The 18,129-nt window shown below is 35.8% G+C and overlaps 3 protein-coding genes across 4 annotated transcripts; 2 read left to right on the forward strand and 1 right to left on the reverse strand.

Annotated features, from left to right (window-relative positions):
• The first annotated feature begins 3,337 nt into the window (after window positions 1-3,337).
• LOC147284475 (patatin-like protein 2) lies at window positions 3,338-6,369 on the forward strand. The gene is made up of 6 exons (XM_086243302.1): window positions 3,338-3,495; window positions 3,603-3,784; window positions 4,002-4,194; window positions 4,298-4,459; window positions 4,623-4,910; window positions 6,022-6,369. Exons 1-6 carry the CDS (start codon window positions 3,382-3,384, stop codon window positions 6,244-6,246), a joined length of 1,164 nt encoding a protein of 387 aa, XP_086099428.1. The 5' UTR covers window positions 3,338-3,381; the 3' UTR covers window positions 6,247-6,369.
• Window positions 6,370-9,508: 3,139 nt separating this feature from the next.
• On the forward strand, window positions 9,509-11,803 carry LOC147284476 (patatin-like protein 3). 2 transcript variants are annotated; one of them, XM_086243254.1, is made up of 6 exons: window positions 9,509-9,706; window positions 9,791-9,972; window positions 10,354-10,543; window positions 10,664-10,825; window positions 10,998-11,285; window positions 11,440-11,803. In XM_086243254.1, exons 1-6 carry the CDS (start codon window positions 9,593-9,595, stop codon window positions 11,653-11,655), a joined length of 1,152 nt encoding a protein of 383 aa, XP_086099380.1. In that variant the 5' UTR covers window positions 9,509-9,592; the 3' UTR covers window positions 11,656-11,803. The 2 variants fall into 2 exon arrangements, with proteins under 2 accessions (XP_086099380.1, XP_086099381.1); XM_086243255.1 differs by having other exon boundaries at window positions 10,354-10,522.
• A 1,367-nt stretch (window positions 11,804-13,170) lies between these two features.
• On the reverse strand, window positions 13,171-17,327 carry LOC147284477 (peptidyl-prolyl cis-trans isomerase CYP40-like). The gene is made up of 10 exons (XM_086242818.1): window positions 17,022-17,327; window positions 16,382-16,882; window positions 15,994-16,081; window positions 15,855-15,907; window positions 14,431-14,535; window positions 14,271-14,346; window positions 13,920-13,957; window positions 13,756-13,825; window positions 13,565-13,680; window positions 13,171-13,397 (listed from the first exon to the last, which is right to left on the reverse strand). The coding sequence occupies exons 1-8, from the start codon at window positions 17,190-17,192 to the stop codon at window positions 13,772-13,774; spliced, it is 1,086 nt and encodes a 361-aa protein (XP_086098944.1). The 5' UTR covers window positions 17,193-17,327; the 3' UTR covers window positions 13,171-13,397; window positions 13,565-13,680; window positions 13,756-13,771.
• Window positions 17,328-18,129: the final 802 nt, after the last annotated feature.

An 18,129-nucleotide genomic window follows, 5' to 3' on the forward strand; every position in this document is an offset into this window, starting at 1 on the left:
AAATTAAATGAAAGCTAGAAAATTAAAAATTTTGATAAAAAATGGAATGACACCAAATACATTTTGATTTATTAAACAATAATATAAACTTAAAATAATTAATCGGCCCGGCCCGATTATTAAATGGGCCGGCCCAAGCATGGCACGAAGTACGAATGAACCGACTTTAAATGGGCCGGACCGGCCCGTTGTACACCTCTAATTATTTGGTAAACAAATTTAGCAAGTATAAGAATACAAATATGTATGAAATTCATCTGTCCACCCTCTTCTAAGTTTTATTTTGTTCCTTTTTTGGTGTGGGAGGGAAGCCGATGGCCACAAAAAGAAAAAGAAAAGGAAAATTACACTGAGACGTCTCGGAGTCTAGCAACTCCAGTTAAGTCCTCATACGGATAGCAATTGGAGATCCTTGTAACCCAAAACACATCGACAGCTCAAATGAGGCAGTAAAATTGGCAAAAAAATTCTTCTCCCTCAACATATATGAGAGAGTACATACCCTTTCGAATAATTTTTGCTTTTTTTTTTTGTGTAAAAATTAGTGTTTTTTGGAAGCGAAGCCTGAGAGCTAAGCTGACCAACGAAGTTTATGGCTGGAAGAGAATATGCATATTAGAAAAGAGACCAAAGGACATAATAGCCCATTTCCATTTTTGAAGCCCAACAGTTGCGGCTCATTTTCATTTACAGCAATGGATCAATGCACACGACTATGTTATTGAGCCTCGCAATGACGTGGAGAAGTTCGAAGGTTTTATTGATTGTCTAAGAAATGAGTATGGATGGATGGAGTAATGAATTAGAATTAGATTTATATTTTGATTAATTTTAATATTAAAAAAAAAAAACTACAAGAAATAATAAGTATCTTGTTACCAAGTCCAACAAGCAAGCTGGCGATGAATTTTATTTTCTTTTTCGACTTTGACGAAGATGGGTTCAAAATTTGGAAACGTGGAACACACATACCTATAGAAGTAAAATTAGAAACATTTTCATACCAAATATTTAAAACATTAATAATGAATATGTTGAGTGATTGGGTATACATGCATGCATGCATGGTCCTGCCCAATTAAACCCTATCGATTAGAAATTGGTCAAAGGAGACATTGGCCGCTGCAATTGAGTACGTAACACGTCCAAATTATTTTTGGATGGACCTTATTATTGTAGGCAGAGAAAAACTTACTTATTATAGGAATATGGATTGAATTAGGATTTCAAGAGATAGTTTATGTTTTGAAATTAAAGAAATTTTTATATGATGAAATATAAAACATAAAAGTATAAGTATCATCATGTTATTAAATTGAAATACCAAATCAATTGTATTTCTGTTGCAAGGAAGTTTCTCTCTTGTAGGCAGAACCTTCCCCTGTTAGCCTTAATTACCAAATTCCATGTATAGCATCCAACCACAGTGTAGATGAACACATGCTCTAATTAAGAAGTAGGTATTTTGGGTTAGCTGGACCACCATTATAATTTGGTGTGAGCCGGCCACAATTAATTCTAATCGCTCTAACTGCATCACATTAAACAATACAATAATATTATAGCACCAACCATTATGTTAATTTTAGGTACCAATTTATATGAAATATGACATGTCGATCTGTTTTTTATTTGTCGTAAATAAATGATGTTTAGAATAAATCTGGTAGTGAACAAATGAAATATTGTTACATCAATTAGAATTCATAAAGTTGAGATAATAGTTAACGCTTCTCATATTACTCTTAACAATATTATAAGTTGTCACCTCCAAAGGTGTAAATCCCACACCTTTCATACTTGTGAATTACAAGCTGAATTCAAAATCAACATATATATAAAAGGTAATTTATGGGTACTCACATTCCCCGACAATGCAAAGTAGAATTCATTCAGTCATTCCTCTTTTGTTAGAATACAATTTTCATGTTGTAGATGTATATATACATTTTGTGCTTATGTCTCTAATCACGTATTAGACTAAATTAGACGTATCCACCGCAATGTGAAAGTTTATTTCCAACCATTGAGGCATGAGAGGAATATATATAAGATGATCATGTTGAATTATGAACTTACCACAATATATAATCCCACCACAGTTGTTATACTTATTCCATGGGTTTTATAAGCTTTGTGGAATAAACTAGAAAGTGAACATTTACGACTAGCTTAACACATGCGCGCAAAGCAGATTAGTTGGGGAAGCTGATGGGTTTTTTTCAGTTTTTTTATTTTTATATTTTATCTTATTTAAAGAAAAATTAAAAGTAAAATATAATTTTATTCAAGGACAATACTTAGGGGTGACCTCCATATACACCCCATCCCCCAAAAATGTTTGTAATCGGAACAATTCATTTTTTAGATAACTTATTAAAAATCATTTATGCCAAAAATCAACTCAATCAAAAATCGTTTAGTTATATAACTGTTATCGAATAAATAGAATAAATGGACATTTTGTATCTAAAGAGTGGTTTCTTGACCAAACTATCCATTTATTCCATTTATTTGATAACAGTTATATAATCAAACGATTTTCGATTAAGTTAATTTTTTGCAGAGATGATCTTTAATATGTGATCTAAAAAATAGACGGTTCTGATTCTGAACCTGTACTTTTGAATAAGCATTTTTGAGAGGTGGAGTGACCTGCACTGTGATAGAGGTTATGTCTAGGATTAATGAGTGATCAACGTGTTCACTATGTTAGTTAAGACAACTAATCATTTAGTTAGTCTGTTGCATAATTGGGTAGATAGTTAGGACAAGAGAAGGGCATTCTTGTCTTTGTAATGAACGGTATAAAGCTGATCTACTGCAGGTAGTATATTCATTCAATAAGTGTAAAACAAAAACAATTAATCTCTTGCTTACTTTCTCTTTCATTTTCTCTGAACTGTGTTCATTATCTTCGTCAATTTCTCACATGGCTATCACAGTGCAGGTACCCCCCGGGGGTCATCCAAGCATTATCCTTTATTCAATAATTAATCATAGCTAACTAAGATAACCATATGTAATATATGGCAGACACCTAATAAGATAGTAATGCTCGCCACCTAATTCTAGGTGGTGAGCAAATTTGCTCTCAAAAATTAAAAATTAAAAGGTGTGCCAAGCCGCTAGGAGTACCTACATGCAGTATGGGCCGCCAAGGCTGCTTTTCATTAAATTAAATTAAATTAAATTATTTTTTGGCTTCTTGCTATAAATATCATAATAGATCATCTGGGTATGCTTCACAAACTGTACTGCTTTCATAATCATAATTATTCATATCTAAGTGATCATCATCTTTTTGATCATTTTGTTTTTTTTTTCTTTTAGGAAATTTCAATTAATTTCAACAAGGTCTAGCTTTCGATCATCAGAATTATGTCGACTGGTTTGTCAAAGAGAAAGATGGTAACAGTGCTAAGCATTGATGGAGGTGGCATTAGAGGCATAATTCCCAGCACCATTCTAGCCTTCCTTGAATCCAAGCTTCAGGTACATATATATATATATATATATATATATACTGCTTCAACAAATTAGCCTTAATGCACTTAAATATTCTTTAAATTATATTTGCTTATAATTTAGTGTGTGTACAGGATTTGGATGGAGCCAATGCAAGAATTGCAGATTATTTTGACATAATTGCCGGAACAAGCACAGGTGCGCTGGTCACCACCATGCTTACAGCTCCCAACAAGGACAACCGACCCATGTATGCTGCAAAGGACATCAACAACTTCTACTTAGAACACACTCCTAAGATTTTCCCTCAAAAATGGTAGTTCTATAGCAACTAGAGGAATTTTATGGGAATATTCAGTGTTGAATATATATTCCGCAATGTTGTTAGATCAAACTGTGAATCTGTTCATCAGATAAATTTTTATTAAATTACGTAATTTAAATTCAGTATGATAATATAACACGTCATATATTTGACAAAAGACTATACTGAACCAATTAAAATTATACATTTATGTGAAATTAATGTGCAGTTGCAATAACTTCTTGACAACCATAACAAGCATGGTTGGTGCGGTCATGGGGCCAAAATACGACGGCAAGTACCTGCGCACAATGACCAACGGGCTGCTTGGCGACCTCACTCTCAAGCAGACCCTAACCAATGTGGTTATACCCACTTTTGACATCAAACACCTTCAGCCTGTGATTTTCTCAACCATCGATGTACGACAACAGTAAGCCATTTTACACTTTATGATTTTTAGATTAAGGATTGTAGTTATATTGTTTGATGAGTAATGTTAAATGTACCATATTTGTACTGCAGGCAAAAGAAAACCCTTTGAAAAATGCTAAGCTTTCGGACATCTGCATTAGTACCTCTGCAGCTCCCACTTATCTCCCTGCACACTACTTTGAGACCAAGGATAACGAAGGCAGGACCCGCACTTTTGATCTCATTGATGGTGGAGTCGCTGCAAACAATCCAGTAAGTAGTTCGGTACTATTCTTTTGCCAAATACGTGACATGTTATATTGTCAGACTATCAAATAATATATTCCGTAAATAATTTATTTGAAGTATTTGGCTTTTGTACCAATTGGGTTTGTAGGATAGTTTGTATTCATTGATTTTCTGTAATCTACCACAGACAATGATGGCCATAAGCCACATAAACAGAGACATGTTGAAGCGCCACACAGAGCCTATGGATGCCACAAGGTTGCTAGTCCTGTCACTGGGGACGGGGGCTGCCAAGCAAGCAGAGAAGTACAATGCAGCCACAGCCTCCAGATGGGGCTTGCTGAATTGGATGTTTGACAATGGGAGCACGCCTTTGGTAGACATTTTTAGGGATGCAAGTTCCGATATGGTTGACATTCACGTGTCCACCCTCTTCCAGTCCCTCAATTGCAAGGACAACTACCTCCGTATTCAGGTACATTTTTTACGCCCCATAAAATTAAAAATAAAATATTTGAACCATATTTACTGATTACTTTGTCTCTATAGAACTGAAACTCTTTTATATAAGTCAGTCTGACCTCTATTAGACCTTGCACTACAACATCAGAATTGGTGACCCAAAACTCATTTTGGGTCACATATGGGTCACACATGCACACTATAGGCCGAAATTTGTGACCCAATATAGTCTAAGACCCAAAGTGATACCAATATATGGGTATCAGTGTGACCCAAACCCAAATCCAGCAGGAGAGCCCACATGAAGGAGAGAGAATGGAGCGTAGCAGCTGAAGCACGCCTTAGAGGTGGGCCCCGCATGTGGGGCCGGTCTGTGTGAGTCTCCCCTGGCTCGTGCAAACCACCAAAGGCCAGGATTAAAGGCCCGTTGGTGGATGTGCGGTTCAAATTAAAGGACCGTTGGTCCTTTTTAAAAAAAAAAAATTTCTGACACGCCTTTTGAAACCAATGGCCTAGATGCGTGGACCGTTGGGGGTGAACGGCCCTGATCGCTCCTTTTTTATGTTTTTAAATAATACAAAAATCATTAAAAATTTGAAAAAATACTCGAAAAAATTTCAGAAAAATTTAAAAGAATCCCCCAAACGGCCATAGTCCCAAAATGTAGTTGTTGTTGTTGAATGCAGTTGTTGTTATTCTTTTTTTTTTTTTTTTTTAAATCATCTTGTTGTTCTTTTGTTTATGTTTTTTGAAGTCTCGATGTTGTACAGCTTGTGTTGTCTAATTTATGAAATTTCTTGTTTTTATGTGTTATCTACATGGGTATTTGAATTATATTTTAAATATATACAATATTATACTCATTTTGAAGATCTAATTAAAATATTAATAATTATATAATATTAATAATCATAAAAGTTTATAAATTTTTAATTAACAGCCACTTAATCAATTTTAGACATAAAAATGAGAAATGGATTTTAACACTATTTGAGACTCAAAATGGGTTTTGGGTCTCATTGTAGTAGAAGACCTTAGAGATGTGGTCCAAATAGTTGTATTCTGCAAACAAACAAATGTATGATGCTAATAGTTTGCTATTGATGATGTTGTGAAAATTATAGGATGACTCGTTGAGTGGTGATGAATCATCAGTGGACATTGCAACAGAGAAGAATCTGAAGAGGCTTGTGGAGATTGGGAATGAGCTGTTGAAGAAGCCAGTGTCAAGGGTGGATTTGGACACAGGGAAGTATGAGATATCTGAGGGAGAGGGTACCTATGAAGAAGCACTGGTCGATTTTGCCAAACGGCTCTCGGAGGGAAGGAAGCTCAGACAAAGCAATTGATCAAACATTTGATTCATTTTTTTAATTATTCAGTTTTTCTTGATTATTCAATTGTTTTAATTGAAAAATAAAAGTATAAGTACCACTGGATGTAAGATCACTGAAGTTATGTTGAATAAAAGATTGGATTTTTATGTTATCACATCTATAATGGAAGCTAGGTTGAATAGGATGGTTGTCTTTTTTGAACACACAACCCCACAACAATAGATATGGGTATTATAATTCAATAATGTTTGGGTAAGGTCACGGGGCCTGACCTTATCCCATATCATCATAGATTCTCCTTAGCTATGCAAAAAAGGGTCTAACATAAACCAATTAATAAATGAAATCCCATGATGTTCTTGCCTCAATAACCCTGCAAAAATGCCAAAAACTACCAAGGAATTAGTTGCTTATTACAACTTTTCATAAAAAAAATAAATAAATAAATTATAATAATAATAAAAGCTTGTTATTACAAGGAAGAAAGAAAAATGGCAAGTATACAACTATACAAGCAGCCAGGGCTGTGCTGTCTTTCTCATTTGACTTTGACAAAGATGAGTCCGAAATTTGGAAACATGGAACGCACATACCAATAAAAGTAATTTAAAGTAAACTAAAAACATTTTCATACACTTTTGCGTGCATTATCGCGCTCAAAGATGAAAATCCCCAACCTTTCACACGAATGGTAGTTCATGACTTCATGGGTACTCAGATTTTCAGACTGTTAGCATGATGTAAATTGTTGAATGTTTGTTCATTTTTTAACAGCTTAAATTTTAAGGCCTCGTTTGGTGCATAAGATAAGATAAATAGCTAAATTCATGTGTATTCAGGGAAAAACATAAATAGTGTCTTCTAATTTGAAGGAAGAAGATGAATTATTTAATCCCACCATTTTTGGGGGGATTGGAAGGGATGAGTCTCCCCTTATGATTAGTCCATTTTAATACATGTTATTCTTTCAAGTTAGAAACTTCTTCTTTGAATACACATGAATTTAGTCATTTATCTTATCCAATCATATTCTATGCACCAAACGAGGCTTTAGAGTTTAGTGATTGTATAACAGAGTACTAGAGCTCTAGTTCTAGAAAGTCCAGTCTTTGAAACATCTAATCTCATCTTTCACTTATTTTTTATAAAGTGAAGCTGCACTTATGTTATCTGCATTTATATGTTTCTATGTAAAATAAGATTGCACAATATGAGTGATAGAGTGTACCCAGGGCCGGCCCTGACTATTGAAAGGCCCAGGGGCGAAATCTAAATTGGGCCCCTAATAAAATCTTTTGCCAAACAATTCATAATTGACAAGAAATCAATTAAGAAATTTTTGGTTGAACGTTAAGAAAATAATTGAAAAAAAATAATAATTTATAGGAATATAAGAGAAAAATTAAAAGAGAAAAACACACACTCAAACATTAATTACCTTCTTGCCTTAATGGGACCTCTCTAATTTCTTTCAGATTGAAAGAGCCTATGGAGAACACACAAAAAAAAAAAACCATTTTTTCACAAGACTATATGAAGAGGTAGAGATCCTTCTTTACCAATTCAAAGCAAATATGCTCTTTAAATCCAACTTTTCAAAAAAAAGGCATGTACTTTTGTTGAAAAAAAAAAAAAAAAAGGTGTAAACCCAAGGGCAAAAAGGACCCACTGCCATGCATATGAGGATGTTGGCTTGCTTCTCTTGTGATTCACGTATGTGAGAAGCCAAAGAAAAAATAAAGCAAGTTGGCCAAACACAAATTAAGAAAATAAAAAGAAATAAAAAGGTGGCTTTCAACTAATAATAATAAAAAATAGATTGCAGAACCCAAATTTTATATCTTAAAAGGGCCTAGTTTTTTTTTTTTTTTTGTACAAAGAGGGGCCTAATCTCAAAGAAAGAAACTAGATAACTACAACTCTGACACAATAAATAAAAAAGCCTAGTTACAGCGAAGACATTATAAATAGACCCAATATCTATTTTTTTAAATATATATATTTTTTATATTATATATTTTAATATATATAATATAAAAATTTGTAGATTTCCTTAAAAGGTGGGCCTTAGGCGGTCGCACTCGGTGCCTCCTCCCTTCGGGGCCGGCCGGCACTGAGTGTACCTTCATATATATCGTTGACTAATTCTTATATAACTTAAGCAATAATTGTCATATTGACACAAACAATACGATGAAAGACCCGAACGAGAGGCACGAGGAATAATATGGGAAGATGATCACGTTGAATTATAAACACTGCAACAAAATAATGTAATCCACTACAGCTGTTCTACCACTAGCCTTATAAGTCTAAGTCTTCCATTAAATTAATCATTTGAGAAACTACAACTTTGTTTTTTGGCCACTTGAGAAGCTACCAACTTTATGCATTTGGCAGCTTTCCTAGAAAAGAGAGCCTTGCTTTTAATTACCATCGTTCAAACAATGGTATCAAATTATCAATACAAGTCATGCATGGAGCGACCATGCTGCCCTATTAATATTTTGAAGTCAATATTAATTATTAAACTTATGTTCCAAGTTTCCAACAGCATCAACTTCTACCATAAAGAAAAAAAAAAAAAAAAAAGGCATCAATTTGCAGTCCTGCAACAATAATACATTATTGTTATTAAATTAAAACAATTTAATTTAATTTCTTGGAAGCTTCAAATAATGTTAGGGGGTGTGAGACTGTACCTCTTGCTAGGTAATATTAAGGTACACAACAAGTGGATTAAAAGATGACGTGTATCTAAGAAATAAAAAATTATTCATTAAATTTGGACATAAGTGATATTTTAACTACTCATAAGTATGAATTTGGATCATCTATTTGATTTTGTGTAAATTTTAATCCTAATTGTGTGCTCTAAATTCAAAATTCACAGACCATAAGTATTGTATGTAATTAAATTTGAATTCTTTGCTATACTTGTTTTTGCTTGATTCAAATCTAAGTTTGAGCTACAAATTCAACAGTACCAGATGAGGAAATGATAAAATCATGAGTAATTTATTATAAAAAGGGGTAGATAAAAACCAAACAATCATCAAAATCCCTTATAATTAAAATCGAAGTCCCTATGTAACATAATGAAGAGAATTGATATAGACTTGGCAGTTGACCACACATTATTAAAAAGTTAAGGGTGTACCTAGCTATAGTCGTCGGTATGGACCGCCATGGCTGCTGTTAATCTAATTCCATTAAATTATCTTTGGGTTCTTGTTATAAATACCATAATTGATCTGGGAATGCTTCACAAAGTACTGCTTTTTCAATCATAAGTACATATTGATATTGATTTTATAAAAACCAATTTCAATTTCAATTTCAACAAGCTTTGGGGATTATGTTGACTGGTTTGGCAAAGAGAAAGATGGTCACAGTGCTAAGCATTGACGGAGGGGGCATCAGAGGCATAATTCCAAGCACCCTCCTGGCCTTCCTTGAATCCAAGCTTCAGGTATATATACACATAATACTTCATTAGCCTTAATCACTTCAATTTGTTATATAGATTTGCTTATAATTCAGTGTGTATATATAGGAATCGGATGGAGCGAATGCAAGAATCGCGGATTATTTTGACATAATTGCCGGAACAAGTACAGGTGGGCTGGTCACCACCATGCTTACAGCTCCAAACAAGGACAACAGACCCATGTATGCTGCAAAGGACATCAACAACTTCTACTTGGAACACACTCCAAAGATTTTCCCTCAAAATAGGTAAGCTTAAAACAAACTAGAGGAACTTAATTTATAGGATATATTAAGGTCGAAAAGCATGCTGGTTGCCTTCTTCTCTCGAGTCTTCTCTTTCTGCTCCACAATGTGAATTCTTTAATGTGAAATATATATACGCCACAATGTTCTTTTTATTAGACAGTTTATCATATTATGATATTAGACTATAGACCTCAATAATCCTTTAGGTAATTTTTGTTAAAATGTGTGATCTAAATTTAGTATGACAATCAGTACTAGAATGAGTGACTTCCTAGTAAGCCCTCGTGTTGTATCTCTATATTTTTTTGACTAAAAAAAGGAAATTAATATGCCAATATAACATGTCAAATCTTTTATGAAAAAACTTTTGTTTATGTGCAGAAATAAATTCTTGGCATGGAAAACAAGTATGGTTGGTAAGGTCAAAGGGCCAAAGTATGACGGGAAGTACATACGGTCGTTGACGAACGGGCTGCTTGGTGACCTCACTATCAAACAGACTCTAACCAATGTAGTTATACCAACGTTTGACATCAAACGCCTTCAGCCTGTGATCTTCTCAACCATCGATGTACTACAACAATATGCCATTAATTTCATTTTTGTTATTTTTCTTACTGTCTAGCTAGATAGGTGTTTTCAAATACTTTCAAATGAGTAATACTATGTGTATACCATATTTGTACTGCAGGCAAAAGAAAGTTCTTCGAAAAATGCTAAGCTTTCTGATATCTGCATCAGTACCTCTGCAGCTCCCACATATCTCCCTCCACACTACTTCGAGACCATGGATAACCAAGGCACGACCCGCACTTTTGATCTCATTGATGGTGGAGTCGCTGCAAACAATCCAGTAAGTAGTTCGGAACTGTTCTTTTGCCAAATACGTAACATGTTATGTTGTCAGGCTGTCAAATAATATATTTCATAAATGAAATATTTGAATTATTTGAATTATTTGGCTTTTGTACCAATTGGGTTTATAGGATAGTTTGTACTAATTGATTTTCTGTAACCTACCATAGACAATGATGGCCATAAGCCACATAAACAGAGAGATGTTGAAGCACCGCACAGAGCCTATGGATGCGACAAGGTTGCTAGTCCTGTCACTGGGCACAGGGGCTGCCAAGCAAGCAGAGAAGTACAATGCAGCCACAGCCTCCAGATGGGGCTTGCTGAATTGGATATTTGACAATGGGAGCAGACCTTTGGTAGACATTTTTGGTGATGCAAGTTCTGATATGGTCGACATTCATGTGTCCACCCTCTTCCAGTCCCTCCAAGCCAAGGACAACTACCTCCGTATTCAGGTACATTTTATACGCCACATAAAAGAATAGAACTCAAATCCGCCTGCACAAAAGTGGGTCGGAAATGTGATTAGTAAGTGTGGTTCAAATAACAACAATTTCGTTACATGTATGATGCTATAATAGGTTACTGATGATGTTGTGAAAATTATAGGATGACTCATTGAGTGGTGATGAATCATCAGTGGACATTGCAACAGAGACGAATCTGAAGAGGCTTGTGGAGATTGGGAATGAGCTGTTGAAAAAGCCAGTGTCAAGGGTCCAATTGGATACAGGGAAGTATGAGAAATGTGATGGACAAGGTACTTATGAAGAGGCACTGGTCTATTTTGCCAAACGGCTCTCAGAGGGAAGGAAGCTCAGATAAAGCAATTGAAACTAGTCATACACTTCATTAATTTCCTCATTTATTTAGTTTATCATGATTATTCCAATTTTTTAATTGAAAAATAAATAAAGTGCAATTACCAGTGGATGTAAAATTACTGAAGTTATGTTTAATATAAGATTGGAGGCTTTGGCATCACATCTATAAATTAATGCTTTTGGCATTTTTTTCTTCTCTATGGAATAAGTGGAAGGTTGAATAGGATGGTTGTCTTTTCTGACCTTATCCCATACCATCATAGAACAACATAGTGCCGCTAGGCATTCGTGCAAAACTAATACATGGGACATTTCTTCACATACAGACCCGGTGACAACAAAGCACACCTCGGAATATTGATTTTTCTCTCTGCCAAAGTTAAGGTCTCTATAATATTAAAACAAAGGATTGGTTGGAATTCCCACCGAACAAAACAATTCACAACTAAAATAAAGCATAGGCAACAACATAGTAAAAAACAAATCATGAAAAGGTTGCTCTATATATAATAAGTAGACAATGAATGCAATGGATAGGCAGAAGTTCCAAAACTCCTCTGATGCAAAGAGCAAATGGAGTCATATGATGAGCAAAGAGCCCACAGCTATTTGTACAGAGCAAGAGAGTTGGATGAAAGCCCTGAGAAAGCATTGGGGTCTAAGTTGGCAGAACTGATCCTGACCAAGGAAAAACTCAAGAAAGCTAAAGAGAGCACTATGCAGTCATGGCTAGACTCCAGGCCTCTCATTGACAAGCTCGAAAGGCTTAAATCTGGCCTTGCTATTGCCAAAAACCGATGTACTACACCCAATATCATCTCAGAGCTTGAATCACAGCTTGAGGAGACCAGTATGCATATCAAATCCAAAAGGGAGGATGAACGAAAGGCAAGAAATATGATCGATGACATAAATCAGGCTCTGGATGAAACTCGTCAAGAGATGGAAAGGATTAAGTGGGACACAGATGAAGAACGACAAGCAACATCAAGATTGAAACAAGCGCAGCATCTGAGTAGACAGACTCTGCGAACAGTGCAACTTAAACTTCGAGCTGTACGAATAGAAAAAGAAGCAATTGGAGCATCAGCAGCAGTAGCACTTCAATACATAAACAGTTCAGAAATGGAGAGAAGTACCGTCCACCTCACTCAGGAAGACTACCATGCCTTGAAAAAAAGAGCAGAAGAAGAAAATTCTCTTTCAGATTGGCGTGTTTTGGTCTCCACAGAACAGAAGCTTGCAGCTGAGGCAAGCCGAAAAAAAGCCTTGGCAAAATTGAACAGGCTATACTCTCAGAAACGATCAAGAGAAAGGGAAATTAAAGAAGAAAATATAATTGGAGATCGACACACTGGAGGTTCAAGAATCAGGATGGGAGGCCAAGTGAACACCAGGCAGAATATGCTCCCCAATGTTCGGGACAAAGTTATAGCACAGCCAAATCAGAGAAATCCACAACAGCTGAGATCAAGAAGTGATAAAAATAAGAAGTTGACAAAAAAAAAAGTTATAAAACCATCTGTTTTGCAACAAATAAGGCATTTTCTTGTAAGAAACATAAGAAGACTGTTCAGATGATTTCATACAAATTTAGAAAGTAGCAATCCAGTAAGAGCAATAAATTGCTACAGACTAGTCTAACAAAAGGTGAATGCACTTGGAACAAAATTCGGTTTAAGCTTGAGTATTCCTGATTTTCCCTCAAGTCTTCTGCAAGTTTTCTTGCGCTTCCTACAACGCCTGAAACAGAAGAAGCTTTGTTAAAAGCCAAGCAAAGATATTAACCTATCCTCAAATAGGTTTGTGAAGAACAAAGGAATCCTATCTGGATATCTGAAAAACAGTAAGGACTTGCATACAAGAGTTTGGCCATTGAATATAATAAAAAGAGACAAAAAGATGGATACCTAATGTTTCCTAGAGCCAATTAAGACTGCAGACAGAATAGCTTGAACCAGTTGACTATGTAACTTAGCAAGTGCCGAAGGAATCAAAATCAATTCATTCATACCATGTGCAGCCTCTACAATAGCATGAACTAAAAGTCAGCCCCAAAATTGGATAATCACAAAGCAACACTATTAAACAAAAAACTTACAGTGTGACTGCCTTCATCAGTGAAACATTCTAGAATATGCTTTCTTTTCTCGTTCACACCTATCAGCGACCTGTAGGAATTTTCAGATTTCAAATCCCTGAATGGAAATAAATAAAGCATCCACTATTTGGTGAGTAAATCCAAAACACATGAAGCTCACAAACCTTCCTTTTAGCGGCCAGAAACTCTTTCTTAATTCCTCCTGAAAGATAGAAAACATGAGGAAAGGTAAAAAATTTATCATTGAGAAGCTGACTGACTTCTCTAGTTGGTCATCAAATCTAAAAGCATAGGGGTTTAGTCATTCACAGCATCTAGTGCGAATATAAGAGTAAATATTCAATAACCATAAAGCTAATGTCCATGTGAGGTTCCCACATCACATCCCACTAGATCCGGTTTGCTGCTGGGAAAGTTATTTTGGTAAACTTTTACAGTTCCCAGAAAGAAAAAGCTAGTTTATAAAAGGCTTCTTTTTTGGTATTGAAGTTAGGTAAACATCCAACACTACCGACCATCATTTGGTTCTAACCCTAGAGCCTTCTTGAAGCTTTCAACTGCAGCGTCGATGTCTTTAAGTGCCATATATGCCTGCAGCCAGCAAGATGCATAGAGTATAAGTTGATAAACTGCAGCCAGCAAGCATACGAATTCTTGCCAATCGAAGATTATTACCTGGCCTTGGCGAAACAAAGCCTTCACATTGTCTTCCATATCACGCAATGCAAAGTCTGCGTCCAACAATGCTCCTTCTAGGTCTCCTAATTTCAATCTACAAGCCTAAAGCCAAAAACCCACTTGTTAATCAACTAGATAAAAGAAAATGTCTTTACTTTAGTTTGTAACATTACAAAGAAAGTACAACAAAAAAAAATACTCAGAACTTCTGAACATAATCAAGTTACTCATCGAAAAAATATTAACAGTGAAGACGACCAAGCCAAAATAATTACATTCACAGTTGGCCAATTTTCTAGTTATCACTCATCACATGTAAGACTTCTTTACATTAACTAGTATGCGGATGAACATCAAATATTGTCTTCGCCATCAATTGATGTACTAGAGTGTAATAATTGAACATGTAGCAGGGGCAAAGACAAAATGCATGTAGTGTTCTGTAAATGATGAGCCTTAAATTTGTATGAAGATATGGCTTTCATTTCATTAGGATCACCAGAAATCATTTCATATGTCTGATTGAGCACTATAATTTGCATGTTGTTCACATGACACCAGATCAAGGTGGAATCCCCATTCTAATAGAGAATTGTGGGTCTAGAAACCCATCATTGTGTTTACTCATATACAGTCCTAGATTTGGACAAGAAATATGCAGTGCTCAAGCATTTGACTGCTTAACATATGTAAGCAATTAAATGCTTAATGTCAAGCACACCTAAATCATAACAAACGTTTCAAAATATTAAAGTCATGATTGATGGAAACACAACCCTCCATCTTTGGATCCTTCACACTGTAGACTTCCTAGGAAAAAGAGTAAATCAGAGTCACTCAGAATGACTTCCCACCATGCGCATCCAAAAGGACCTTTTACCAACTATAAAGATGTTAAGTGACTCCTAAAAGGGAGAGAAACAATTATTCTAACACGACATATCGATGTGAGTTGGCATGGCTTGAAGTTGCGAGACTAGGAGCACTAGAGATAAATACAATGAATTGGGATTTAAAATGCATTTTTTTGTTAAAGATTGAGTAATAAGGGAAATAGATGGTCAAAGACTCAAAAGTCACAACCAAGACAATCTTATATTGCTCAATTCGAAGATATCGATAAACAACAAGGTCAAGGAGGGGAGGGAAACACAGAAGCAAAAGTACTATTTTTTGGTCCAGCAGGCTAACTTAAATATCATTAAGTTACTGTTACATAATTTCCATGTCAATGATTATCACTCAAGTACATGCACAATTCTTGCAATAAAGATAGCTCAACAAATTGCCATTACATTACTTAACTAAAGATCATTGGTTTACTTGTCAAAAGATAAAACTTTTTTTAGTTTCAAGAAAGTTTCTTAGAGACTTCATCTAACATCCAGTGCTTTTATCGTTTGATAAATAAAAATTCTTACTGAGCTATTAGTAAATATCTGAGACTTTGTCTTCCGCAAAGAGGAGCTCTTCTCTGTACATTACAAAGATAAAGTCATCAGATGATGAAAGCAGGTAAGTAACATTTTATTGGGCAAAGGCGCAAAGCACATAGTTCACCTTCATCAATATCTTCCTTCTCCCAGCATACATCCAAGTAGCGCAAAGCCTTGCGGTACTTTCTAAGGGCCATCTTATAGTCTTGCTTCTGTATGTGAAAAATAAAAACCAAGCAAAACAAAAACAAAGATCAAAGTTTAAACGGGGGTGGTCATCATACAAAAATACTATAAATCATAATAATATTAGCGAATTAAAAGTATATTTAGTTAGTGAGTATGATAATCTAAAAGAACAAACTATCCCAAGCAAATTTCAAAAAATCGAAATAATTTTAGACTTCAAACATGGGTGGTTATGTGGTGATCATTCAAAACGAATTACTAACAAGTATTATAATGTTAACGAAAGACATGTTTTACCAAAGTTGTAAGCTGAAATGAGATACCTTGTACAGTTCATTTCCAAAGGCCTTAATAGAGTCTGTAGCCATGACCCACCAAGAAATTCCCTCTGGTTTTATATCAAGGTCAATGGGCCAATCAGGATAAACATCACCATCTTTGAAAAAGTTACACACCCCATCATCTGCCCCCTCAGGAAGTTCCCCACAATCTGCAATCATGACTTGTTGGGTAGGCAAGTCACCGTCTTGAGTGGTCACATGCTCAATGGAACGAACCACACCCATGCCTTTAGTCACCTTCCCGAACACAACATGCTTCCCATCAAGATGGCAAGTCCGAGTGGTGGTGATAAAGAACTGAGAGCCATTGGTGTCAGGACCTGAATTAGCCATGGACAACATGCCTTTTCTCTCATGCTTTATGTCAAGGTTTTCATCTTCAAACTTCAACCCGTAAATGGACTCTCCCCCACTCCCATTTCCAGCAGATATGTCCCCACCTTGTATCATAAAACCTTTGATAATGCGGTGGAAACATACACCCTGCAACCAAATGCAAATGCAATGCACATTTCTCACTTCTCTAACCAACTTATTCTTATAAAAATTTAATCTTTCTTGTTGTACATGCACAAATAAATGAATTCAAGAAAAACCCAGAAAAGGAAAAAGCTTAACAAACCTTGTAATGAAGAGGAGCACCTGTGTTGGGTCCAATGCCCTTCTCACCAGTACAAAGAGCTCTGAAATTCTCTGCGGTTTTGGGTACAACGTCATTGTAGAGCTCCACCACTATTCTTCCTTCTAGCTCTCCTCCAATGGTTGTGTCCAAGTAACACCTTGGCCTCACCATCTCTCTCACTCTCACTCTCTCTATCTCTCACTGACCCAAAAGCAAAATATGAAAAAAATAAATAAATAAATAAGAAAAACCCTAATCCCGCTTTGTGAATTTGAAACTGGTCCGACCACACAGACTATAAAAAACTCAGACCACAGTCCACAGTCCACAGCCCACAGCGATCTATCAAGGCCTATATATGTATGAAGTCATGTCTCTGTCTGTGTCTCGTTAAGTCATTAGTAGTGGTTGGTGCTAAAGTGCGCGGTTGCGTGGGGTGCGCTTTCACTTGTCTCTGTGCGGGGCTTCGATAAAGTGTTGCGCGGGTGCATGAGGATTAGGAGTTTTAGAACCGTCCGATGAGGGGTTGGGATGGGGACGGACACTGATTCCTAGGCCCAAGGTACTTTTGGTTGCGTAGAGAGGTCTGAGAAGAAGGGCATTTTTGGAAAAAAGCGAGAGTTGACTGGTGAGAGGGCAGTGGGGGCATGTATGTCGCCAACTAGCAAGGTACCATGCTCATGTAGGTTTGGCCCACTTGCTTTGCTTAGCTTTATGGATCTCTCCGGCCGTACCACATCCATGCACTATTGCATTTCACTGTTCATCCAATTTTTTTTTCCTTGACTTATTTACACCATTGTCTTATGTGAGATACACTTTTTCTCACTTTGCTCCCTGAAACTTAAATCCTCTCAGTTTGCCACATGAACTTCACACAGTTGTTGCAAAAGACCCTATGCCGTCAAGTCTGTCAATTTTTCCGTTAAAATAACTGATGTGGCACCTATATGGCATGAGTGAGACCCTTTTCAAGTTATGTAAGATCCATGTGAACAAAAAAAATTATAAAAAATTGACATAGATCTTATTATTTTTTAGTTTAAAAATTGTTTTTGCAATAACTGTGTAAAGTTCAGGTGGCAAACGGAGAGGATTTAAGTTTCAG

This window comes from Dryas octopetala, chromosome 5, assembly GCF_963921425.1.
Source record: "Dryas octopetala chromosome 5, drDryOcto1.1, whole genome shotgun sequence".
Classification (NCBI taxonomy): Eukaryota; Viridiplantae; Streptophyta; class Magnoliopsida; order Rosales; family Rosaceae; genus Dryas; species Dryas octopetala.

What these genes read in the sequence shown, in the direction of transcription:
- LOC147284475 (XM_086243302.1), top strand. Translation starts at nt 3,382, where the DNA reads ATGTCGACTGGTTTGTCAAAGAGAAAGATGGTAACAGTGCTAAGCATT. An exon ending in TCCTTGAATCCAAGCTTCAG is followed by an intron (nt 3,496 to 3,602) that starts GTACATATATAT and finishes GTGTGTGTACAG; the next exon opens with GATTTGGATGGAGCCAATGC. An exon ending in AAGATTTTCCCTCAAAAATG is followed by an intron (nt 3,785 to 4,001) that starts GTAGTTCTATAG and finishes ATTAATGTGCAG; the next exon opens with TTGCAATAACTTCTTGACAA.
- LOC147284476 (XM_086243254.1), top strand. Translation starts at nt 9,593, where the DNA reads ATGTTGACTGGTTTGGCAAAGAGAAAGATGGTCACAGTGCTAAGCATT. An exon ending in AAGATTTTCCCTCAAAATAG is followed by an intron (nt 9,973 to 10,353) that starts GTAAGCTTAAAA and finishes GTTTATGTGCAG; the next exon opens with AAATAAATTCTTGGCATGGA. An exon ending in TGATCTTCTCAACCATCGAT is followed by an intron (nt 10,544 to 10,663) that starts GTACTACAACAA and finishes TTTGTACTGCAG; the next exon opens with GCAAAAGAAAGTTCTTCGAA.
- LOC147284477 (XM_086242818.1), bottom strand. Translation starts at nt 17,192, where the DNA reads ATGGTGAGGCCAAGGTGTTACTTGGACACAACCATTGGAGGAGAGCTA. An exon ending in AGGGTTAGAACCAAATGATG is followed by an intron (nt 13,958 to 14,270) that starts GTCGGTAGTGTT and finishes TCTATCTTTCAG; the next exon opens with GAGGAATTAAGAAAGAGTTT. An exon ending in TTCTGGCCGCTAAAAGGAAG is followed by an intron (nt 13,826 to 13,919) that starts GTTTGTGAGCTT and finishes AAATTCCTACAG; the next exon opens with GTCGCTGATAGGTGTGAACG.